Raw genomic sequence first — 25,323 nt, 5'->3', positions numbered from 1 at the left:
CATAGTAAGAAGTAGCCTAAACTGATGAGATTGCAGGTCAAATATAGACAGAAAAGATGGAAGGAGAAAATACGAGTAACTGAAATGCCCTTGTATACACAGCTGATTTGTGGAACAGCAAGGCAAAACCCCCACACATTTCTAGTGACACACTAGAATGCATCTCCTAAATTTCCTGTGTTAAACAAAGGAGGGTGCCATACCTCTTTCCCAAGGCCATGACCATTGCTTCAAAAGAGCTGTCATACCGAAGAAGTGGAATACTATGTCCAGAGAGGGTGGATTCAATGAATTCTGACAGTCCAAAGTATTTCTTGTTTTCATGGTATAAATCTACACCCTAAACCAAATTAAGCAATAAATATATAAAGGTATATATAACAATTATTAATTTACAGTTGATTAACCATTGGAATCTGATGTATCTGTGGTCACACTTTCTAATAAGCATACATCTACTCAAACATAATAAAACAGGAGAGGAAGAAACACAATTTGTGTTTTCTTGAAGGAACATAAGTTTGACCCAATTTTTCCTTCTTTCTTTCTCTCTTTCCCCACATATACACATATGCAGATAGAACAGCTATGTATAGAATAAATATGCACACATATGAAGAAAATCTATGTGTATACCGTGTATATGTATTAATGCGGTAATGCACTACAAACAGATTTTCAGCTCATTTCCATTCATGTGTCTCAAAGATTTTAACAAAGCTACTACAGTTTATAGATTATACAAAAAGAATAAGGAAAAAAAGCAAGAAATGACAGGATATGCAAAGGAAAAAGACCTTGCTGCAGACTGAATAAGATGCCATGCAAGCTTTTCTTCTGTTCACAAAAATCATGGGGCCTCCACAGTTAAATACGTAAAAATAAAAATCATTTCTGAAAAGCTCAAAAAAGCACCTCAAAGCATCCATCTTACATTGCTGTATGAAGAAGGCCAGTGGATCTCATTGTAAGGGCTGATATGAGTATGCTGGGTCTGCAGCGCATAGGGGAAGGAAGTCACATGGAGAGTCACAATATTTGGAGCTTCTTTCACCTCCCTGCAGTTCAACAGTCTATCAACAAGTCCTGTAGACAGTTCTGTTTGAGGATAAAGGCTATGCATAGCACTGCAAAAAAGAAACCCAAAACTCTCCAAAATGATCAGCACAAGGGAACATTTGTGTCAGTGGAATAGCTTTAACCTGGATGGGAAATCACAGTTAAACACATACAAGGAACTCAGGCCTCTATTATTTGCCTTGGTTTTGTTGCAAGTCATTTCACTGCAGCTGAAAATTTCTGTAGGTCTGAAAAGCTCCAAAGATAGCAAATTCCCTGCCCCTTATAGCTACCAGAATATGAGAGATAAAAGTTGAAAGGAAGATGACGTTTTGGCAGTTACCAATAGACACATAGTCCTGTAGTTACTTTGGCCAGATTATTAGTGCTGCCCTTAAGAAAATATAATTTTTCCCTACAATAATCAAGTAGAAAATGACAGACAGTAAATCCCTATGACAGAAAAACAGAGGGAAACCACCTGTGATAGAACAGTTATGAGAGGGGAAAGTAGTTATTGTTAGGGAAAATGCAAGTATTACGGAACATCTACATTCAATTCCTTGCTCTGGTTTAAAATTCCAATCCATATTCATGCTACTTAATTTTTTGGCACCCACCAGCAGTGACTAGGTCATAAGTCAAGCCACTGCAAGCTCCTTCTGAGAGAACTGAGAGAGATAAGTAACTCCAGAAATTGGTTGTGTCCACCCATGCTGTCGGTCAGCTCTCAGACATGCCTGTGTCTCCATTGGGACTGCCTGGGCAATTGCACTCCTGTTTTAGGCACCTCATTTAACTGTCTTCAGTTAGGTGTCATGAACCATGCTGTGTCAAAAAGTCACTTAGATACTGGTACTTACTTATCTTTATTAGATTGGAAGAAAAATATCAGTAATGCACCAGTACAGGTACTTCCCTGTCACCCAAGGATGCTACATGAGTAGATGCCTTAAAAGCTGTGACAGCTATAATAGGTCATATAAGTTCCTTAGATGCAAAGGAGATAAACAAGAAAACCCTCACGTGCAAAAAGGCTGAGAATCATCATTCTTAACCAGAGTGAAAGACAAGACCTTGCCATTTCAGACTCAAAAAAAGATTCCATAGTTTTTGATTTCAGAAACACTACTGTGCTTCCAAAGCTGGAATACAGTGGTGTTTCTGCAATTAGGTACCTTGTCCAAGCTCCCCTGTACCATAGGAGACAGAAAACAAAAGCAGACAAACTTCCCAGCAGGCAGATTGTTGAGAAGCCCAGGAATCAGGGCTCCATGAGAGAAGCAATGAATTATGCAAGTGAGCTGCTGGGGGACTTGGTAAACACAGGACAGAAGCCTCCCTCCTTCCCTGAGAAGTCTGCCCAATATTACTATTACCACAGAAGCTTTGAATTCTTACAAATCAGTGATGCTGGACAGAAAAGAAGATTTTACTGGGAAAATTCCAATCAGTTAAAAAAATAAGCAGCACTGCTGGCTCACTAGTTGTCTACCCATTATGGAGGGGTTTTGCCTGTTTTACAGCCCAGAGGACACCAGGAGAGTGGATAATGAGCGCTGTGTACTTTCACAGGAAGCTTCCCTTTGAACAAATGACAACCAGATAAAAAAAAAAAAACAAACATGTTTTCAGTTATGACTGAAAGAAGACAAGAATTGTGAGCAAGGAAAGCTGAAATGCTCCACTAAGACATAATATAATAAGCAGGATAAGAATGTCGTGAAGGACCTTAAAAGAAAACATGTTTATTCAGTGTATGGGAAGAGAAAGTTAGCAGAAAGATGCAAACAAAGATGAAGGAAGGGATAAATCAGAAATCTGATCTTGGCAGCTAATGCAAACAACAATAATTTATCTAAAAACAATTCTTTTTCTTACCTCATTAGATCCCAGTGTGCATGATCATGGATTAGGACAAACAGTGTGTGTGGATTCTGCATAGAGTTTTGTAAAAACACTTTGAATTTAATCTGTGCTTCTGTGTCTATTTTCATAACATACTGTTCCACCCTCTGCTTTGTAAGATGTTCCTTTTCTAATCCAAGTTCTAGTAAAATACCTAAAGAAATGGAACAAATGTCAGTATTTCCAGACAAAAATGCATTTAATGTTGTAATAAAGCTAATTAACGAGCACCTGAGTGCCAGAGATGAAACAAAGTCTGCTGATAAGTCACTTCAGAAGGTGGAACACAAATCAAGAAATCAATTTTCTCAAAGGAGCCCAAATCAAGATTTTGAGTGCTGGAGTCAGCAATTGAGCAAATATGAGACAGCAATTTCTGAGCCACTGCGAGCTGGAATGGACGAATCTGGTGTCGTTCAATCTCATAACCTGGAAAAAGGCAAAACTCTGTTAAGACCCAAAGTTTAACCTAATGCAAAATGTTAGTCTGGCAAAGAATGACTGATCTGTTCTTTCAGGTACTTTGCTTATGAACAGGAGTTCCAGTTTATGACAGTCTATGTGAAATATGCAAAGAAATCTTTCTTCATTTGGGTATTTTGGGCCTATAAGTCTCTTAAATGTCTGCTAGCTGCAAATGAACTTGTAAAATCATGGTTTGCTACAAAGAAGCAAGACTTAGGGCTTCAAAGGCTGCAATACCCAGTGGAATGAAGCAGAGCATCCATCATCATAAATCTGAATATCCTAAGACATGAATTGCTGTTTGACTCAGGACCTTTGCCTTCAAGAGCCTAGGACCCTTGCCCACATGGATCTAGCTGAACACCCAAAGAGCTGGTTTCAAATGCCATATTCTGTTATCTCTTTCAAAAATCCTCCTTACTTACTTGTACATGCAGTTGCTCCAGTTCCATTCAGTGCTGTTGGTTTATTCACTGAAGCTGAAAGTGATGAAGAGATGTGCCCTTGGTTTTCCTGATAAAATTTCTCCAGCAAAAGGTCAATGTCACCCTCTAGCAAATTGAAGGAACAGTGGAATAAACTTCCATGTTAATAAGAGCTGCATTTCATACTGATTTTTATTGGGCTTATTTGCTGTTTTATACAAGAACTTTCTCATTATTTTCTATTGCATCTGTTTTCACATTGTATCACTAATAAAATGCAAACCAGGGCAGTAAATGACAGACTAACTCTACAGGCTAGAGGCTAGGACAGAGCCACAAAGCCTTGTTGAAAATCAGCAACAACAAAGACATGAATCTGGCTTAGTTTCTGTTCAGACCATCAAGCTATGCTGTTCATTAATAAGGAAAGAAGCTTTGGAAAATCTGATAAATAGTTTTAAAAATTTATATTTCTGAGAGCCAGAACAAAAATAATTCCCTATAAAGCTGAAAGAGAAGTACGAGTTTTATAGCTACACACAATGCTGAAGCAAGGAAGGTGTATTTTAGTGGATTATACATATCTGCAAATACATCCTGTTCTATTCAGCAGGGGCCCTGTTTACAAATGGAAATTGCTAATATCTCTCTCTTGAGTATATGGTCTTTCCTCAGCAGCTGAAAAGATGTTTGAACATGTTTGTACTGAGCTCAGAAAGCCGGGGCCTGCTTCGTGAAGTGCAATCCAGTAGATAGAGATGGCAACTGTTTTTAGGATGCTCATTTACTTGTTCTGTTCAAGTAGCCATAGCAAAAGTGATTTTTAAAACCATACTTTTAAGAACAGAAACACTGACATAACTACATGATGGTTCAAGGAAAACAAGTTCCCTTCAGTGACCACTCAGAACATCGAGACACATCCAGAGGGGTTCTTGTGATGCAAGTACAGATTCACTGATGTGATGTGAACAGTGAAGGGGACTCTGACAAATATGCTATAGTTATCGTTCAACTTTCCATGGGACTGGATCGATGCCCAGAAAATATTGCCAGTATTAATCTTCAGAATACTCAGATAAAAAATGTTTCCATAACCCTGGCTTCCTGCAATTTCATTTCTTTCCCGAGCATCAAGATCAGGTTCATAGTTCATCAAGTTGAAGAGGCAAGTCCTATTTTTTATACAATAAGTTTGTTCTATCATAGCCTACATTATTTCTGTACTTGGGGCAAAATAATGCATATATTCATATGGATATCAGCTTGCACAGTATATGCATGGATTTGCATAGCTAAGAATAGTATGCTCAGCTATTTGCCAGCATATTTTTATAAAACAGGTATTTTAGAAACTGACATTTTTAGAAGGAATTTCAATTCAAATGTACTTTCACAGCTTTGTCCTGCATTTTTTATATATTTTGAATAATGTTTTGTTTCAGGATAGGTGATGAGTACAGTTATTTTATCTGACTTAAACATTTCAGGACCTTGGAAACATGACTTTTTATAACTTATTAGGTACCTGGGCAAAGCGTGCTAAAGAAGGACCCCAGAGTTTCCACTTTCCCTGTGACCAGCTGATAGTTAACTTCTTTTTGGTAGTCTGAAGGAGTGAGCATGCTCTCAGACAGAATTCTTGCCTGATATTTTCCTAGAAGACAAAAAAGTAGTTTAAAAACATTCAAACTAAAGTTTAAAACATTGTAAGTCATAATAAAAATACTACTCAGGTAAATTAATACAACACACTAAAAATGGCAGTGATGAATCTCTTGTCTTTTCCATCTATGTATGCACCAGACACTTGTAAGATATATTCATGTTTTATAATTCCTTCTGTTTCTTACCCAGTTGAGGAAATGTTTGTCCATACAGTTTATAGAAAGGCCACATAAATGGTCAAAGGAATTGTCAATCATCTTATACTAGTAATGAATATTTGAATGGGTATTCAAGTAATTTCTTTAATTATCAACATAGCCCGCAACAGGTTGTTGAAGGGAATGCACCAGAAGACCATCTTTTAAAAGCTAAGAAAATGTTTGGTCCTCTGCCTGTAGTAACATCCCAGTCACACAGAGCAGGAGAACTTTATGTGTCTGCTCTAACTCGCTGTTATGTGTTTGTAGTAGTGTGAGGAATCAGGTGATGGAGGCAGAGACCCAGCTGTGCAGCATCAACTGGGGTTCATCAAAACCCATTCCTTGCTGACTAAAGCTCCGCTTTCTGAAGCAGCTTATTGAAACTCCAGCCAAACTCCTGATGGCACTGAATTACTCTATTTTGCCTGGAGGTGCACCCTTGGGATCTTACCTGTAATCACAATGCAGGAATCAATGGCTCTATTTCTATTGGCACATATGATCACCACGTAGTTTGTCTTTATTAATTTCCCCTCAATGAGTAGCTTAAACATTTCCGAAAGGCCCTCAGCCAGAGAGTAGGTGCACTCGATGATATGGACACTGTCATTACAGGAGCTGGCTGCCAGGCCAGCCAGCCAGGGCAGCTGGGCTGAAGTCACTGGTGCAATCTGGCTGGGCACCGGGGGGAAGGTCTGTGGCATCACCTGCTGGTACTGGCGGATCTCAGAGAGGTGCGATTCCCGCCAGGAGCGCATGAATATTTGTTCCAGATCCTCAATCAAAGGGACCTGGTCCGAGGCTATAAAAAACAAATTTAGAGGAAAATATTATGAGTTAATGTGTAATAGTTCAAAATATGTACTTTTTGAGAGATGGTCATGTTTCAGGTTTGTGAATGCATGATATTATTTCCTTCAGCAGAAGTGAACAGAATGTTTCATTTTGAAGTGCTTTGGGGATACATGAGTAAAGCTGTCTGAATTGGAACCTTAAGTATCAGGAATTAGAAATACTTAAGATGCTGGGTGCTGTCTGACTCAACAGAATACTAATGCTAAACCACAGACTATACACAAGAGCAGTTAATTACAACTCTTCCTTTTTTTAATTGCAGTTGCCAAGGTCCCAAATTATATGAGAATATTAGCTTTGCGTTATTATATTTAAATCTCTCTGGTCTTCGAGAAACAGTTATTTAGTTTTGTTTCATTACTAAAAATGAAAATGTTTAACATCATGTCCCAAGACTGATATTTAATATCATCCTTTCCTAATATTCCCTTTCCTGTTTGCCAGCATGTAATATACTTGTTGAAGTAAAATAAACTTACCTAATTGCACAAGGTAGTAGACAGTCAGTAAGAGCTGCATTTCCTCTGAAATAGGCTGTATGGTGGAGGCACTGTATTGTTCATATGCCCTAGATAAAGACTGTGAATTTCTGTAACAGGTGTACAACAAAGGACTCACTATCACATCATTAATGTTCCCACAAAGATATGGGAAGTTTCCATGACCTACAAAATAAAAAATGCTTGCATACATCACAATTATTTCAAAACTTCACACATATGCACTAAACAGTTTTATTAACAAACCTTTTAAAATTGACAGCTTTGGTAGTGTTTAGCAGCAGGACATATCTTTACAACTCTTAAAAAAACATATGAGGTCTTGTTGGGGGATTTACCTTTAAATATAACTGGCTTTGCTTTACAGATTTTCAGTAAGTTATCAGGAACTGAGACCGGTTCTCCTGAACCCATCATTGGAGATGAGGCTGGACCCACCAAAGCAGATTGTGGTAAAGATGACAGGCTTCCTCCATCTAAGATTTTAGACATATTATTACTAGAGTCAGGTCTAATAATGATTTCAACATTATCTCATACCCACATTTGTTATCCATATAAATGCTTTTCATGGTGACATGTAACAAGCTGTGACTGCAACCTATACTATTATGCTAACTTTCTTGGAAGGACTAATTATTTTTTTGCAACCTTGAACATTACATAAGCATCTAAAAATTTTTAATTGTTTATAAACAAACAGTTCCAGGTATGAATGCAAGAATACAGAGACTTATTGATGTCAATGCACCAAGAGTTACAACTGTGTCCTGTATGATATATGTAGTTTCACTGCTTCTAAACAGGCTTTCTTGCTACAGAAAGAAATAAAAAACTAACACTCAACATTTGCTTAATCATAACTTCTTTACAGTAGTTTTGATTTAAACAATAACACATTAAAACTTTGTGGAGAAAGCGGAGATTATTTCACCACGTCACTCTAGATGGTACCTTGACCTGAGGTGTAACACTCATTTTCATATCCCAAAGCTGTCTTGGTGCCATAGGATGCATTTATAAATAATGACTCTGACTGAATCCTACTGAAAGTTAAGCTCTGAGCCTCAAAAAAGAAATCAATGTAAACAAAGCACTTAAATGTAGGTGAGCATGCAGGTATCAAACACCACAACACAGGTATCAAACACATCAAAACTCTAATGCAAATCTGCATGAGTCTTTAAAATATTTCTTCTTTTCCCTCATTATTTTCTGCAAATTGAAACAAACAGTATTATTATATGGGGTATAGCTTACCATTTTTATTTCTGTTTGAAGCCTGTGGGTTGACCTGCATGTTCCAAGTTTCAGTAGATGATGGAGATTCTGGTGACCAACCTTTATGGCGTTTTTTTGGAGGCCCTGAATTAGTTAAAGTGCCTGAATAATGGTAATATTTCAGAAATATATTAGAATAAAATATATTTAGTTTTGTGCATGTTAATTCAATATGTTTTGATAGATTGAATGCGTGCATTAATTGCCATGGTCAACTCCATTAATATAATAATTTTTTATGGTCTTTATTTTTCTTTGCTATGTCCTGTTTAAATTGCTGGGAACTTTCTGCTGCAGGGAACTCTTAATTATCTAGGCAGACTTCATTTATTTTATACCAACATTTACTGTTTACTAAGAATGCTTATAAGTGTAAATATTTTGAAGGTAGGACTGTGGGCATTTTGTTCCTTTTATTTCTGAACATGACACACTGTTTTTTGTAAATTACTACAAAATAAAATTCTCAAGGATTTTTCAGAAAGATCTGAGTTATTTTCAACAATTTTCTCATTTACAGGATTTTTGCCACTTCTTGCTGGTTACCATCTTTGGTTTTATGTTATTCCATATTAACTTCTAGCAAATTACTTCTGTGTTTGCCTCCTACCCATATGTAGCTCCAACAAATCTGCAAATATATCACTTTCTTGTAGCTTTTCGAGGAGCTCCCAATGATTAATTTCTTGAATACTCTTTGATTAACTGCTTGAATTCTTTTGTGCACTCCTGCAAACTTCTAGAATGATGAGCTTCTGCTAACATTGAGTATTTCTAATTCTTGAGAGCCAACAGTCCTCCAGGAATTGCTCAGCATCTTGACCAGTATCCAGCTATTTCTGGTTTTGGATATGACTATTCAGAGGTCTTAACGCCACTTCACACTGGCAAAGCTCTATCTCCTGGCAGAATGGCTAATCCTATATAAAATTCATAACAGAGTAATAATCTTATATAAAAAAGAGGGGTTTAATTTTGAGAAAAGATTAAAATGAAAAATAAACCTGAAGTCTCCAGATCTATAATAATAATATTATTCACTTGCAGAAGAACCTTGCAGACAGGTATTCAGATGACTTTGCCCTTTGAATGTTTACCAGGTGAGGGCAGTATTTGGACATTTCTGCTACTCATTCTTTCATCTCAAGGAGTAATGTTGAGACTACAGTCACAAGACAGGGCAATGCAAAAAAAAAAATTAATTTGAAAATGACGTACTCTTTCCTGCAGATATATTTATATGTGAAAATAATCCATCTGAAATGAATTGGCAAGAATATCTTGCTGCATGGAAGAAAAAAGGTCAAGGACCTGGATGAACAGAAAAAAATAATTTGGCTGTGATACCAGCAGGGAAACAGGAAGACTTACTCTAAAATAGAGCTGTGTTTCTAGCCATAGAGAAGAGTATCTTTCCTCCTCAAGTAAGCCAGTGACACAGAATGTGGTTTATGACAGAAAACAATTAATGTAAATAATCAGTGAAAGAGTTTCTTTAATCTGGAGCCAGCTGTCAAAGTCTAGTGCACCCCCCTTGGTGAACTGCAACAGAGGAATTATCTTATGAGTGATTATTTCTCAATGTATCTTAATTCCCTTCATAAAACCTGTTGTTGGATCAATGCAGACCAACACTTTCTTTAACAACCTGGATTGGGAACCTAGTCTGTACTTCAATTAAATGAATGAAATGTAAGTGTAACAAAAAACTTCTGATCAATTATCTGAACTGTAACAAAGTAGCTGGAAACATAAAACTGTCTCTTTTTCTGAAATTAACACAGAATAGAGTGTTAAGGTCATAAAGGACTTGGAAAGGAACAGTAATTTCTATTCATACAGAAAACTGTGATCATTATATCTTTTGTTTAGTACTTCTATTATACCCATGGAGTATAGATTCTAGGGTTATTAAACACCAAATCCTTTCAAATACCTAATACTGAAGGTCTTGTCAGAGCAGACAGGTTGCTTTTCACCAACTGTTGTTTGGGTGACTCCTTGCCATTATAAACTGCTGAGCTGAACACTGCTGTTGAAGGGATGTGATCCATGGCTGCAGCTGGCAAGAAAAAACGAAAATACTTACATTAAGTATTTCTAGGATAAGATCCCAAGCCGATATAATAAAACTGATCATTTGATAATTTACTTTAATAGAGACCTTAGGATCTGCTCAGAGTGAATGCAATGGTGAACAAAGCAAACCCACTTTTGATCTCACAGAATCATCTCAGAATCATCAGAGATGGAAGGGACCTCTAGAGATCACCTAGTCTGACTCTCCCACTAAAGTAGGATCACCTAGAGCATATTAACAGCACATTAATATTAATCTCATACCAGATTATTTCTATCTGACTCCCAGTAAAATGCCGGGGTAAAATCCATTCTGCAAGTGAATACATACATCAGATCCTTTAGCTTCTTTGCAGGTGGACCCTAGCTCTTACATGAAGTTTACTCAAGAATATCCAAAAGAGTAAGAAAAGCTGTTTAAAATTTCCTAAAAATCTCCTGAGCCTCCATTCCACTTTGACATACTCTTTCCAAGCATCTTTTAACTATGCTGCATCAAAGAGATGTATTCCCAGGCTTAATATACTTGTAATTAATGTTGCACTTTTATACGTGTACCTCTGATGAAGAAAAAAGCCAGTCAATCTGCTATTATAAAGAGATAAATGATCTGTTCCCCAGGAAAGCACCATTATTGCAGATCCCAACCACTTAACAGGTTTCTGTCTCACAGAAAGAACATATCCACCAAAAGATGTGCCTCAGTTCTCCTGTGTGTATCTCCCTAAGAGTGACAAGACTCTAAAGAGCTGTTTTCATTATGAAACTAATGTAAAAGGAAACAGAAATAGCTCTAATGCAAAAAAAAAAAAGTTACTGTTCAATAGTTTATTTTTTAATATTAAAACCACTTTTCTCAGCAGATGAAACAGCTCAGAAGCTTTTAAGCTGCAACAAAGCCTGCAACAAAGAGGGTTCTGGTCATAACGTAAAACAGTCTCTATCCAAAGGAAAAGCTGAAAAGACACTGGTTCTGTAATATTTGTCATTTGTGACCAGACACGCAGCAGCTGGAGGAACATAGTACCTATTCTCAGCAACTTTAAAAATAACGTATTTTAAGAAGTTTTGGTTTGCCTTAGCTACAAGCAAGCTGTAAAATACCCATTTTTAATTGTGATTGCTTTCTCTGTTCATAATGGATCTCCCACTCCACTCGACTTGATATATTTTATGTGGTAGCGTGCCTATTTGTTTGTCTTTCCATCCACAGAAGTACATATAAGTGTACATGTAGAGAAGAGTAAAAGGAGGTAGAAACCCCGTGTGTTTTCCTTCCAATGTTACCTGTTTGCTGAGGCCCGGTCGGAGCACTGGCGTTAGCTGCTGGCAGCGGCTCGCTGGAGCTGCTCCCCGAGAGTCCCGAACTTTCTGGCAGCTGGAACAACGTGCTGGAGCAGGTGCTGGATGAAGACTGTTGGCCTCTGAACTCTTAACAAAAGAGAAACTTCTTATCCCCTGACAACGGCATCATTTGCTTTTTTTTTTTTTTTTTAATTTGATAATTTCACACATGAATTACTTCGAGGCTACAGCACTTGGAAGAGGGGAACTGATGTCTTCAGACATCCCATACGCAGTCAATTGCTTTTTACAGCTGGTCGAGCAATCACCTAGCTTTAAAGAGTCCTTTTCCCAACTGATCTGTCTTAGGTTTTTCACAGACGCCAGCCCCTGCGATAGCTGAGCTTGGATGATGAAAAACAGAGCTCAAGAAAAACAACTTCATTATCTTACCTGCCCCTTTCCAGCAGATTACAGATCCTTTGGTCAGAGCTCCCTGTGCATTCCTGACCAGATAATACTTTAAGTGTTTCTGTTTCTTGGGCTGAGTGGTCAGTTTAAGATTAATGTGATTTGAGAATTCTGTAAAGTAGCAGAAACCCTTCTTGCCACAGCCAACACAATTGCCAGAGAAGCCTGATAAAATAAACAATACATATAATCCAATGAGATAGGAGTCACTATTAAGAACATCCTAACACAACTCTTTCCTGGGGAAAACCTGTATTTATGCATTTTTCATAGAATGAACTTTTTAGTAAAAAATTTCATTCAAAAAAAAAATTACTTAAGGCCCACAGCCTTGCAATTTGGCTACCAGCTTGCAAAACCTGAACAAATTAAAATAAGCCATATTTTTCATTTTCTCCAACCAGAAAAAAAATCACAACTTCTATTTATTACCTACCTATTAAACACTAAATCAAGTTTCTGACAGAAGAACACCTAACCATATACTTAAACCCAGTCCTGTTCAACACCACAGAAAGTATATGCTTCACTTCTGATCCAGCTTTCATTGAAATTAAGCATGCAATTAAGTCTCAAGAAGTTAAACATATTTATTATAACTAGATCTAAGTGTATTTAAGTACCAAATTCCTACTACAGATGCTTTTTTAGAGAGGAAAAAATACTAAAGCCTTTCTGGGCTTTTAATTTAAAGTAGTTTTCTCAAATTATGTGTGGACTGTGTTAGCACTTCATAGGACTTCAAACTATTTATGATTACGGAAACAAAGTGTCTGCAACTTTACAGACACAACAGAGACATAGTCCTTGTGAAGAAGCTTATTGTACTCAGGCTTGATGGGGCATTTCCAGGGATATTGCCATTTCCTCTCCTGAAATAGATAGTTTGAGCCTCAAAGAGTAGCTGGTGATGGTGATATCACTATCACCATTAAAAAAAAAAAAAAAAAAAAAAAAAAAAAAGTGCATTCCTTGTACAGCTGACTAGCTGCCTTTTGATTCTTAAGCATCATTTTTGTCCATTTTGCAAAGCATTTCCTAAGGAATTTTCATCCTGCATCAGACAAATACAACTATCTGAAAATATTTGTTATCTACAAAGAAATCCTTGACCTGAATAATGAAGTTTTCTTTTAATTATATCTAATGAATGTTTTTAAGTATCGTCATGGGAGCTGGAATGGTAAGCATGTGTTTTGGGAACTGAGAGAGCAGAAATTAAAGAAATAAATTTCACATAACATATGGACAATAACATTGGAAATAAATAACTGGAGTCAAGGATCAATAATATGGTAGATAAAATTAAGAACTGATTATCAAAATTATTATTTTCATGACATATTTGTAACAATTTAAGTTTTCATTTCAATGGTCAATACCTTTTTCCTTCTGAAAAACACAAACATTGAAATATGAGGCTTTGTAAACACCTGTTGCTTAGTTTACAACCCAAGCACTTTCATTGGTTTTCAAATGGTTTAGAAGAACCTATTAAAACCTTAAGTTCATGTGGAAATTGGTCTAGTATCCATGGGAACAAGCAGCTAACAGCTATTGAAAGCTGCCTATTATCTCTCTGATCCTGGTCAGTAGGATGATAAAGGTCATTATGACTCATAAAATCAGGACAAGTCATGACTGCAGAATCCTCTGTGTGTTATCTGTCAGCACAAAAGCATCTGTCTAACATCACAGAGCCTTCAGTAGCTGCAATAAAAGCAACAACAAAAGGCAACAAAATTAGAACGGATGTGGCAAAAGCTGTAGCGTTTTCATACATTTCATGCAGGTTAAGAAATCATGAAAAATGCTTCTGCTGGTGAATGAAAACTTCCTATACATTTAGTAGCACAGTGAGCATGACCAGCAGCACTGCAGTGGCCACTTACAACCCCTTAGGTGTTTTCAAATACAGTGTTTCCAAAAGTAAGATAGAAATACCTGTACACTGTTAAGTTTTGTCATTTTGTTCAGAGAGTCCAAGAACTTGCTAAAGAAACAGGTAGAAATATTTGTTCAACAAATACAATTGGACAGTGGACAGAATCTTTATGTGTGGACCACATGTAGCTCAGTCATTATTGGTAAGTTTTGTAAATCATCATCACCTAAAACATATTTAGCAATACTACATGAAATATCCTTTTGCCCTATCTATTTTTAACTCTGTGAGGTATACTGGAAAATTAGTTAACATCACTTAGAGCTTACAAGTGAGGCCTTGTAAGGATTAAACTGATCTAAATTGTCCGCTTGTTTTGAAAAGTCCTCAGAGAACATTTTAGAAGTTTATTTTTTCATTTCCTTTTAAGTCAAATTATTCTTCCACCTCGAGCTTCCCCAGCCCCTCTAAGTCAGACTGAGAGTCCTTTCTTGCAAGCTCCTGCCAACACCATTTCTCATCCCATTCATTCTAGCTGACACTCTCTTTGATGACAGCCACTGCTTCATTAATAGAGTTCAGCCCTGACATCAGAGATAGAACACAGCATGGTCTTATAATTCCAGTGCAGTAAAATGCTGTCCACTGAGGGCCTCTGCCAGCCTTGCTCCTAGCACTTTGTGTAGCAGACTGAGTAACATGGAGAACTCAGATATTTCACCAGTCTCCTTTCTCTGAACACCCTTTTCACATGCGTGGCCTAAGGCAGCAGCTGATGCTGGGCACAGCTTGTTTCATACACAAGCTGCATTAAATATTCTTCCATACATTACAGAGAGGACAAAGGTCAGGGGACCCAGGGCAGCCATAAGGTGACTCAATATATCTATGTCATGGGACTGATTTCACAAGAGAATTAAAAATCAATGCCTGGAGTTTAGGGGCTAAAAGCCTTTCACCTTTAGGTCACCAGTTCATAACCAACTCAGTTCAGTGCTGACTTAAGGCTGTTACCCTCTAAAGATTGTTTAATCAGAAGGTGTTTGATCGTATCTGGTATTTTATCCTATGCCTTTGCTTGAATTTGATCACAGCATAAAGTTCAATTGCTCATAATTTAAAAGCTCTTCCACAGAAGGGACCTTGTGGTCACAGGAAGGACCTTGGACTAAAAGGGTATGAAACCTGACCTACCTTCTCACTGGGGAAATGGTTCCTTTGGATCAACAGTGAGCTTTGGCTAGGAATAAAAAGAGGACTTCAGGATGGAACGATATCGATCTAATATTTCATAATCTAATCTTTCATGAATCAGCAGAAAAATTTCTTCCTGTTTCTGGTTTAAGTTAATAATAGGTTTTTAATTAACATTAATAGTTTTGTGGAAAGTTGGCAGATTTCTTAGACAAAGAATGATTGTATTTTCAACTTTTCAGAAAAAGTATTTCTTCTTTTCAGTCCTACTTACAAGAAAAGGTAAAAAAACACTGACAATGCTCCACATTTTTCCCACCTACTCAGTACCACTCTATTTGAGAAATGAAGTCCTAAATTTAAAAAATAATGAAATCAATATGGTCAAGCTGGAGAGGTTCATTGTATAGAAACTCAATGCTATTACAAAAGCCCACCAGAACACTTCACATTTGAACAGAAGCAGCCACAGTATTTTATACTGCAATGTTTTCATCTTACACACCGCTTACAATGCAAGCCAACTAATCTTTTCCTCTGCCATTCTGACCTCAGGGACCCACTGAAAATAAAAAGGATTTCTTATTCCCTGCTAGGGAAGTGGGCAGCTGTTTGGTCTTTCGGGAAGGAAAATGATGGGTGAATAGCTGCTTTGTTTATCCTGAGAGACATTTCTTAGGAGGAAGAACTGGAGAAAAAAATCCAAAACATAAAAACCATTGGGAGCCGTATATGTTAGCTGCTTTTATTAGGAAACAATAAATATCACACTATCACAGAAGTGCTTCCTCCATCTAAGCACTCTTTTAGAGTGCTTCTAGAACTCCTAAGCACTTTAAGCACTCCCAAGAAACAGGTTCCTAAAGGCCAAAAGCTGAATCTGTTTTGCAGAGTAGTTAAACCTCTGATCTAACATGATTAACAGAATCATACGAGGTACATGCTCAGACAAAAGAGCTTTGTGCTTGCCAAAAATACAGTTTTTTTCCAGAAAATGGGATAATATGTAAATTTTAAAAACAAATAAACAAAACAGCCTCTGAAAGAAATTACTTTCAATTCACGACCATATATGTCTTGATGATGGAACTACTTAGTAGCATAATCAATAAATTGGCACATGCCCCAGAGGCATATCAACAACTTCTAATGGAAACAAGACCGTAAGTTAAAAGCTGGCCTGGAAATTACCAAGGCATTTCCTGTTTTCTTCTGGAATCTTTGGAAGACACTCCACAGGCAGCTTCAGAAACACATGCAGACAGGCCATGAGAAATCAGGGAACTATTGTATAATTCGTTAGTGTATTTTCCCTTTGAACCAACAGTTTTGGAAAAAAATCTACAGCTGCCTTACAAAAACATAGGATATTAAGAAAAGAAAAGCATGAAATAAAGCAAAAACAATAGGATTGCAGGTTTAAAAGTGATGTGGCTGTAACACCAATAAGCCTTATCAAAACTGTGGGATCTACTCTGACTCATGACAACAGCTCCTTTCTGTTCATAATGAACCATTGAATCATTGAATCATTTGAGTTGGAAGGGACCTCTGAAGGTCATCTAGTCCAAACCTCCTGAAGTAAGCAGGGATACCCTCAACTAAATCAGATTTCTTGGAGCCTTGTCAAGCCTCACCTTGAACATCTCCAGAGATGAAGCCTCAACTACTTCCCCCGTATAACTTGTTTGCTTTTTTGACTACCCTCATGGTAAGGAACTTTTTCCAAAATCCAATCTAAATTTACTCTTCCCTAATTTAAAGCCATTGCCCCTAGTCCTGTCACTACAGATCCTTGCAAACAGTCTCTCTCCAGTTGGCTATTAGGTCTTCTCCAGGCTGAACAACCCCAGCTCCCTCAGCATCTCTTCATAAGAGAGGTGTTCCGGCCCCCCAGTCTTTTCTGTGGTGCTATTCAATTGAATCCAATTCAATTTCCTTCTAAACTTAAAAGGTTTGAAGGGACTACTTGTCATCTCATTTCAAAAGGTTAACATGTTTGAAGGAGAACAGCCTAAACTCAGAATCCCAAAAAAAGCCCTCCAACTTGTCTTTAAAAGCAAGATAATTGAGATTTCCTTCTTCATATGAAATCTTTTCAACTTAAATCTGTGTCAAGACAGAGGTCACTGACAATAACAGACAGAGAATTTAAAGCAAGAGTGGTTCTATCTCTTATATCACTGTATGGCTGAAACTGTAACACTGTTCGTGTCTGCTTCTAATTTTACTTACCACATTTTGACTTGAATCAGTGTATGGAAACCAGAATCAAACAATCATTTCTATCTACAGTATGATCAACATCTACAGTACAAATAATATGCTATCCTCACGTGATAAGTTTTTTTTTTCCATTAGATTAGGAACCAGGAACATTATTTCTAGCTTCCAGATGAAGACTTTGGATCTTAAGGTATTTGAGGTCTTTCATATTTAAGCTTGCTACAGAGTACATAAAAGTCATTCTACAGAACTACTAAAATTCTTTGCAAATTAATGTGATTCACTGGTGTTTAAGTGTATAACAACAGCCAAAAATAACCATTTAATGGTTTCAGGAAACTAAAATGCATTAAACAAGTAAGCTGAGGGTGCAAGTAGCATAGAAACCTCCCATTTATGTTCCTGTTGCCTTTTTCTGTTCTTGTTTAGCGTGCAATTAACAAACACACTACTTCCTCTCTGCTAACAGCCTAAGGAGCTTAAGCTGTTAATAGTGGTAGCACTGAATGACTTGAGTGGTCCAACATTCCTGTCTTTATCTTTAAAATGACAACGCGTAGGTAATTTACAACCCTCTTAATTCTTTTACAATCACTGGTCAAATGTACTGTGACCAATCCAACTCTGCAAGATCACATGTGGAAAGAAATTACTGTACATAGAATTACACTCTGCAGCTTCACACTATACTGTCATCCCAAATGCCTTGCAGAATTGCTCAAACTAAGATAACAGCTGAGTTCACATCATATCCCTCAGTGTTTGTGAAAGAAAACTGTTAAGACATCACAAATGCTTCCTTTTAGCTATTTAAATTCAAACTTCTACACAGACACATAAGGCAGCATTTACCTAATTTAGAAAATTATATGCAAGAACCTGAGAGTGCCTGGTCAAAAAAGTTCTTCTGATTATATACTTCTTTTCCTAATATAAAAAACTATTCCATTTTAGTAACTTTAATATTCGGTTCATTCATTCACATGATTTCTAGTCTTGATTTGGATGAGGTAATGGCCATCAGAAAGGCTGTAATAAAAATACACAGAAGGACCTAGTTTTAAGTCAGAAGCTAGACTTTTAAATAGATTAAAAGTGAGAAACCAAAGTATCCTACAAACAGTATTATTCAAACTCACAGTATTACGTTAATACATATAGGTAAAATTTAAGCTTACAATCATTCATATTTATTTCTATTGTGATAATAGCAAAAAATCATAGGTTAGGATCCATAACCCATGCTATTGTTCAAACACAGTGGAGAATATTATTCTTATCTCAAAGGGATATATCAAAAAGGTCATAAATCTTTGTTGTCCAGACCACCATTAAACTGTTTTCATGTATATGGTAGCCTGAAAGTTTCCCTGGACAGACCTACAGTCTGTCCATGTCAGTGTTTGGAAAGCAAAAAAAAAAGACAGGCAACCCAGTTGCCAAATGTTCAGTTCCAGCAAGTAGGACATGAACTGATCAGACAACTTCATCCTTGGACTAATGGATAGAAAGTGATGAAGCATTTCTAAAGACCTGGCTCAATCTGTATTTTTCCAAAACAAACATAGCCAGCTCTGAGCTGTTATCTTGGTGTGCATCACCAGTGAACATTACTGTAGGAGTGGAATGGAAGTAAGATCTGCTGATCTCACTCTGAAAAAAAAAAAAAAAAAAAAAAAAAAAAAAAAAAAAAAAGATAAGCTATTAATTGTAGCCCACAGAAGAATCCCCTTACTGCAGACACAGACTTACCCAGCAGGGCATTGCGTCCATTGTCATCTGGCAGGAATCTTTTATCCACAGCACACACTAAAAGGTGATCAGGTAAATTTGGTGACTTTGCACCAACAAGTAAAAACCCTGATGGCACCTCGATATGTTCATTGGAAATTGAAACCAGTCTCAAATCTTTACCAGCTTGGCAGAAACCTAGAAAAAAAACAATTCAGTGTATGTTAAGTTAACAAATTTTTTTTGTTTAATGCTCACATTTGTCTTCACTAAAGGACTTAATACATTTTAAATGAAAAAAAAAAAGTTATATACTATAAAGTGAAGGTCTAACTCCCTGCCTTTTTGGTCAGCCATAAACAAATTCTACCACGACAATAAACAAAGAAAAATCTGAAAATGGACAGTGATGTTTCTCTTGATCATGTTTTGCAACCTACATATTAAGAGGACTATTTACCAACATAGCTTAGGTCAAACACTTAAAAACTGAGATCAGAGTCCTCAGTATGTGGTGAATTTCACTGGCTTTTCCTGGCTTTTTTTATCTGGTTTTCAGATATTTTTTGCAGTAACAGTGAAGGAGGGACTTTAAATAGAAAAGAGCGACACTAAACCCATAAGAATTACCACTTTCCTTTTAGCTAATACCATGCCAGCAAACTCAACCTTTTAAAGGTCACGTTGCCTACATGACCAGGAGCTCTCCCCTCGTGCCAGGTGTTTCAGCATCAATGTTTATCTGACACACAGGGCAAAGACTCTGTCAAATGTAAGGGCAATCCAGCTTTGCCTGGCAGGTAAACACCACTGATATTTTTAGGATTTCTGTATCGTATAGACGATGTCATTCTGACGAATTATAGGGGAAAGGGCCCAAATCCTTCTCTTTTCAGTCGGGAAAATGCCTTCCGACAGCACATTTAGAGCATTTCTCACCGTCAGTAGTGCAACATCCTTCTGGGGGAGGCTTCATCTGGTAAGACACAGGAGGACTACTTGATTCTGAGCCTTCTTCCTCCTCTTCTTCTTCTTCTTCCTCATTATCTGCTCTGCTGCCTGCTACAAATTATCATAGCATAAATGACAGGCAAAAGAAAACATTGGCAACAAGTCAATTAATGAACAGGGTGACCCAGTTACAGAAAGTATTACAGCAGACTGGATTCTCTCCTCTTGACAATGACTTTTCTTTTGCCAACTCTTAGGATATTTGTTTTTGCCTTAAAGCTCCAGCTTCCAGTCATGCTTACAATAGAATGTCTTTCATCAAAAAAAAAAAAAAAAAAAAAAAAAAAAAAAAAAAAAAAGCTCCTAGATCCTGTGCAAACAAAAGTTCAAAAGCATGACCCAATTGTACCTGAGAAAAGAAAAAAAAAACACTAAAAGAAAAAGAAAAATAAGCCTCTGTTTTTCTAAATCTCATTATTTTTAAGGTAACCTCACAATTTTTAGAGACCTAATTCCTGCTGTTTGAACTATTGCTGATCACAACAATGTCACTGTATCCTTTGTTTGTAATATTAACAGACCCAAAGCCATTACTTCTTAGCATTTTAGAACAACCTGGCTACAGTCCATGTACAGATTTTATTTATTAGGTATCGACCATGTCCTTGATGTTGTACAGGAAACTGAAGAAATGGTTCCTGCTTGAAACAAGATTCACCCCAGATGATGCCAGAGTAAGAACACCTAATTCTTGGGCTGCTGGCTCCTGCATACAGAGCTCTGACTAAAGCACTGCCACTCCCTGTACAAAATCAAGGAAAGACAAATGCCTATGACAGCAGCCTGTGCATGGATAGTGCTAGTCTAGGAGGCAATACTGAGTGGAGAAAAGAACACAGGAAGTGTGTTCTTCCTTTTTAGAGGGCTTTAGGAGTTTCCTCTTCAGCTTCTCTGCTAATCTAAATCAGCATTTTTACCTGATACCTTGCTTGTTATGAGAATTTGCGTATACATTATTGATGTATGTTTCAGCCTTTCAACTAGAGCCTCCTTTCCCTCTCTTCATCCACAGGATCTGGCAAGTGGAACAAAGATGGCAAGCAGAGGAATGCTGTGAAATGATAAATGGGGAGAACACTTCCACAGGTAGAACTAAGGAAAATTTCAGACCAGATTCAGCCTTACATATGTCAGCAATGGGACACAGCTGCTAAGTGAACCCAGTGGGGCTTCTGTCATAGGCTTCCAGCTTCTTGGCTTCTGTAGGAACATGTCTGCAGCAAACACAAAGAGCTTTCACTGGCAAAATTGGGTGGTAAAAGTCTTCAGGTACTTGAAGATCATCAAAAAGCCAAATAGCTGTTTGGACTTGTGCCAGTAAAGCAGAAGCTAGGCTCCTACAATATTCTGTTGTTCCAGCTTTAATCTTGAAACAGAAAAACAACAAAGCACCCTGAAGTCATCCTCCAAAGCTCAGAGTCAGTTGGACATACTCACTTTACTTCAACTGACTTGGAATCAGACACTCAAAATCCCATAGGATATTCATCAAGGACCTTTTCCTCCTATGACCCTCATCTGTATATTGTTTTATTTTATTGACAAATTATTATAGAACCAGCTAAACAAATACTACAGGATAAATGAGAACTAGAGATGAAGCTGAAAAAATAAATATGGAGTTTGAAGATTTGTATCTAAAGGTTATTAAGATTTAACATCCCAATATAGAAGAGGATTTGGAGGCCAAATCTTTTAGAATTTACTTTTAGATATCCAAACACAGAGCTTCACTCTTAATGCACACAGATGAGAACAGACCATGAAACACAGCTGTTTCATGGGTGTAGTCTAAAAACAAAATGCTGAAAGTGGACTAAAGAAAAAGTGAATCTCTCCATCCTTACAATTAAATTCACGGGTAAGTTCTGTGTTTTGACATAACCTTGTCTAACATCCAAATGCAATGCAAAAGGGGGGAGTCTGGCTCTCCTTTCCCCACGCTCCCAGCCATGAAAATCCTTCCTTCCACTTTATGCCATCTCTGACACTGGAGGCAGTGCTGGGCCATCCCAGCTTGCTAACCCAGCAGAAAACAAATAAAAATTGACCAGAGCTTTTTTAATGGGTTTATGTATAAAATAAGCTCAGTGGATGATCCAAAAATGTCAAAATTTATTAAAAGGGAGAAAATGGGAACATGGGGCTAAGAGGAGTTGGGAAGGAGAAGAAGGTTGGATTTTTCCCTTTTGCTAACTGGTTTTTATTCAACCAGTGGTTTGGTTTGGTTTGGTTTGGTTTGGTTTGGTTTGGTTTGGTTTGGTTTTTTTCCAGTGCTTTCAGGTCCAAAATCAAAAGCATACAATAGCAAATATATAGGTATAATAGAGAATATTCTAATATGCTTCTGGCACCTGTAGAGATTTCTGCTGCTTGTTTTAAAAAAGATCTAAAATTAATTCTTCCGCTTCAGTTTTAAAGCAGAACATCTCCTAAGAGCTCTTATGTTTGCATTGATTTTTATCAAATCTAGAATGTGTAGGCTGGAAAACCATACTCAGTGGAAAATGTTCAAGTTCATTGCAAAAAATGTAACTTCTAGGCCAGAAGGGACCAGCATGTTATTTTAACTTGTCTCCAGGCACAGTACAGTCTTTTTTTCCCAAATAAATTCTTTCAGGCATAAGTGACAGGTATCTGATGATATTAGGCTGGCCATTTTTCTAGTTTAGATGGTCATTTATGTATGAAAAGGATGCAGAAAAAAATGTTTTTTAAACAAAAGAATATGGACCTAAAAATAATGCCATGTTACAACAGATGATTTATATATCTTAAAGCAAACACAGTTGGGTTTTTTTCTTAAACTACCTGTACCCTCAATTGTCTCTAGGGATTTTGATTTTGTAACATGAGAGACACGAATCCATCGTGGCTGCTTTTATTCTCAAGTGTTGTATTGAGGAGCTGTAACATGTTATCAGCCCACAAAATGGAAAGTTGAAACACTTGGGTTGCAGTGACCCACTCACTGTACTATCTTGTCATGACATTATTTATGTCATGGCTGCTTCACTGTAGGAAAACATTTATTGTACTGAGGACCAGCAGGCAGCTGTGACCAAGGACACCCCCAGTGCATCCCCATTTCAGAATACCAGGGCTAAGGAAAGGTAACAAGGAAAGGGCAGAACAGTGGCAGGACAGGGACTTATATAAGACTCCAAGGATGGCTTTCTGTTTCACATGCCTCCAGGTCCTCAGAGGGATTAATGTACCTGGAAGTGCGACTTTCAAGTTATGCTGAGGCTGGAGAAAAGGATGCCAGCTTACAGACCTCTTTCACCTGAGGAACAACCTAGGAAAAATCCTATTACAGGCCCCCTCAGAGTTCTTCTTCTCTGAAACTTTCATGAAAGGAATGTTCTTTGCCAAGCTGTCATAAGACTTTTAATTAATTGCAGTTCAATTCTGTTTCCATTAACTGCAAAGAAAACAGAATTATCCACTTATGGTTTGGAAGCTTCTTTGAAAGAAAGAAGTGACAGAAGTGTGAAATCACACTTTTGTTCCTGAACAATGTGTCTGCTCCTGTAGCATCTTTCTAACTGACATCATAATCCTTTTTGTGACATCACAGTTGGTTGCCATGGAAAAGTTTGTGGAATCCTCATAGAAGGGTTTGATGGATCACTTTTTGTGGGGAATTATCAGTATATATTTTTAAGCAATGAGCGTATCTTCATTATTATGTCCTATATGAGCAAAAAAAAAGCGTGAGCTGTAGGCAGATCAATTTTTTCAAGAAACGTTTTCTCAGCCGTTGCCATGGGGTAAAATTAGAGTTTAATCTGTGCAGAATACTTTCATCAACTAAGAGTTCTTGGGCTGATGTTTTGGGGGTTTTCTGCTACTGTGGATTATTCACAATTATGCATTTTTCATTACATATCCATCCAAGTCATTTTTAGCAAAGTATGATAGGTGAACTAAACCTGGTCAAAAGAAATGAAGCAGCACCCTTGTGACAGAAATGGATAAATAATGTAAATATTGAACACAACCTTGCGCTAGCATGCCAGTGTTCTGCACACACCAGTAAACTCATTAAAAACCACAAGACTACAACACAGAACAGCACACCAAAACACCAAACTGTATCATGAGTTAGATCTATCATATCAGTTCATTTAAACTGTGCCACTTCCAAGAAAATAAAACAAAAGTGAGCAAATGCAACTCAGAAATCAGGCTTCTCTAAACATGCACGAAAATTCAGTGAGAAATCCCATGTGTCAAAATACCAACTTGTGCATGGCTTATGAGAGAGCATAACCTGAATTTTTACTTCTGTAATCACAGAATAACTAAAAACATTATGCCCAGTGTATATATAGACCTTTCTAAAAGCTAAAAATATTTCTGCTGTATTTATTCACAATGAAATTGGTCTTGACATGTATCCTTTAACATGTGCTTATCATTATTTACTGTATAACTTTCAGCAGAATATGACAAGTTATATGACAAGAGATTTATGTTCCAAATCTCCAAAGATCCCTCCATACATTATATTAGAACATTTTCTAGTATTTTAACTTATATATCTGATAAATCTGAACAAGCTAGGTGGCTTAATGTAACCAAAATAAAAGATAACGTGCTTTGTATTTTTAATCCACTTCTAATTAATATCGATACTGTAGATCACGAAAAAGCCAAAGAAACACTTTTGGGTTTTCTTTATTCCAATTCGAAACGTGTGCTGACCCTGGGGAGAGCAAACAGCAGTGCTGATTTTGAGCAGAATGAGCAGAAATGTAAATTCCATTATTTCCTACCTTCTAGTGATGACAGCTGCTGCTCAGCTTCCAAATACAACTGAGAAAAGATTGGTCTGGGAACTAAGTTGTTTGAGCGGAGAGAGGCCTCAATAGAATTATGCAACACCTCCTCAAATCGTGTTGTCTTCAGCTGACCAGCGTAAGAATTTCCCATCTTCTCAAAAAAAAAAAAAAAAAAAAAAAAAAAAAGAAAAAAAAAGGAGAAGAAAATAAGTACATAAAAATACTTCAGTTTTAACACTCAGAACTAGATCACTACAAGTTGCTGCCAGACTACAGCTTTTCTCATGAAAGAGA

At 37.2% G+C, this 25,323-nt stretch overlaps 1 protein-coding gene across 2 annotated transcripts in view; it reads right to left on the bottom strand.

The window, feature by feature from the left end:
- GREB1 (growth regulating estrogen receptor binding 1) overlaps positions 1–25,180 on the bottom strand; it is a 50,955-nt gene extending 25,775 nt beyond the window's left edge. For both annotated transcript variants that reach the window (XM_030447813.1, XM_008495053.2), the window contains exons 1-16: positions 25,024–25,180; positions 20,171–20,293; positions 19,253–19,429; positions 12,178–12,360; positions 11,728–11,871; positions 10,298–10,423; positions 8,341–8,463; positions 7,419–7,556; positions 7,060–7,245; positions 6,177–6,527; positions 5,386–5,514; positions 3,858–3,983; positions 3,199–3,396; positions 2,941–3,121; positions 935–1,127; positions 204–340 (exon numbers count right to left, since the gene is read on the bottom strand). In XM_030447813.1, coding sequence (XP_030303673.1) covers positions 204–340; positions 935–1,127; positions 2,941–3,121; positions 3,199–3,396; positions 3,858–3,983; positions 5,386–5,514; positions 6,177–6,527; positions 7,060–7,245; positions 7,419–7,556; positions 8,341–8,463; positions 10,298–10,423; positions 11,728–11,871; positions 12,178–12,360; positions 19,253–19,429; positions 20,171–20,293; positions 25,024–25,180 — 2,672 coding nt within the window. The remainder of the gene's footprint in view (positions 1–203; positions 341–934; positions 1,128–2,940; positions 3,122–3,198; positions 3,397–3,857; positions 3,984–5,385; positions 5,515–6,176; positions 6,528–7,059; positions 7,246–7,418; positions 7,557–8,340; positions 8,464–10,297; positions 10,424–11,727; positions 11,872–12,177; positions 12,361–19,252; positions 19,430–20,170; positions 20,294–25,023) is intronic.
- Positions 25,181–25,323: the final 143 nt, after the last annotated feature.

Source organism: Calypte anna, chromosome 3 (genome assembly GCF_003957555.1).
Source record: "Calypte anna isolate BGI_N300 chromosome 3, bCalAnn1_v1.p, whole genome shotgun sequence".
NCBI classification, from domain to species: Eukaryota; Metazoa; Chordata; class Aves; order Apodiformes; family Trochilidae; genus Calypte; species Calypte anna.
The sequence above is the reverse complement of the archived record's forward strand: the minus strand, read 5'-3'. Positions and strand labels throughout refer to the sequence as shown.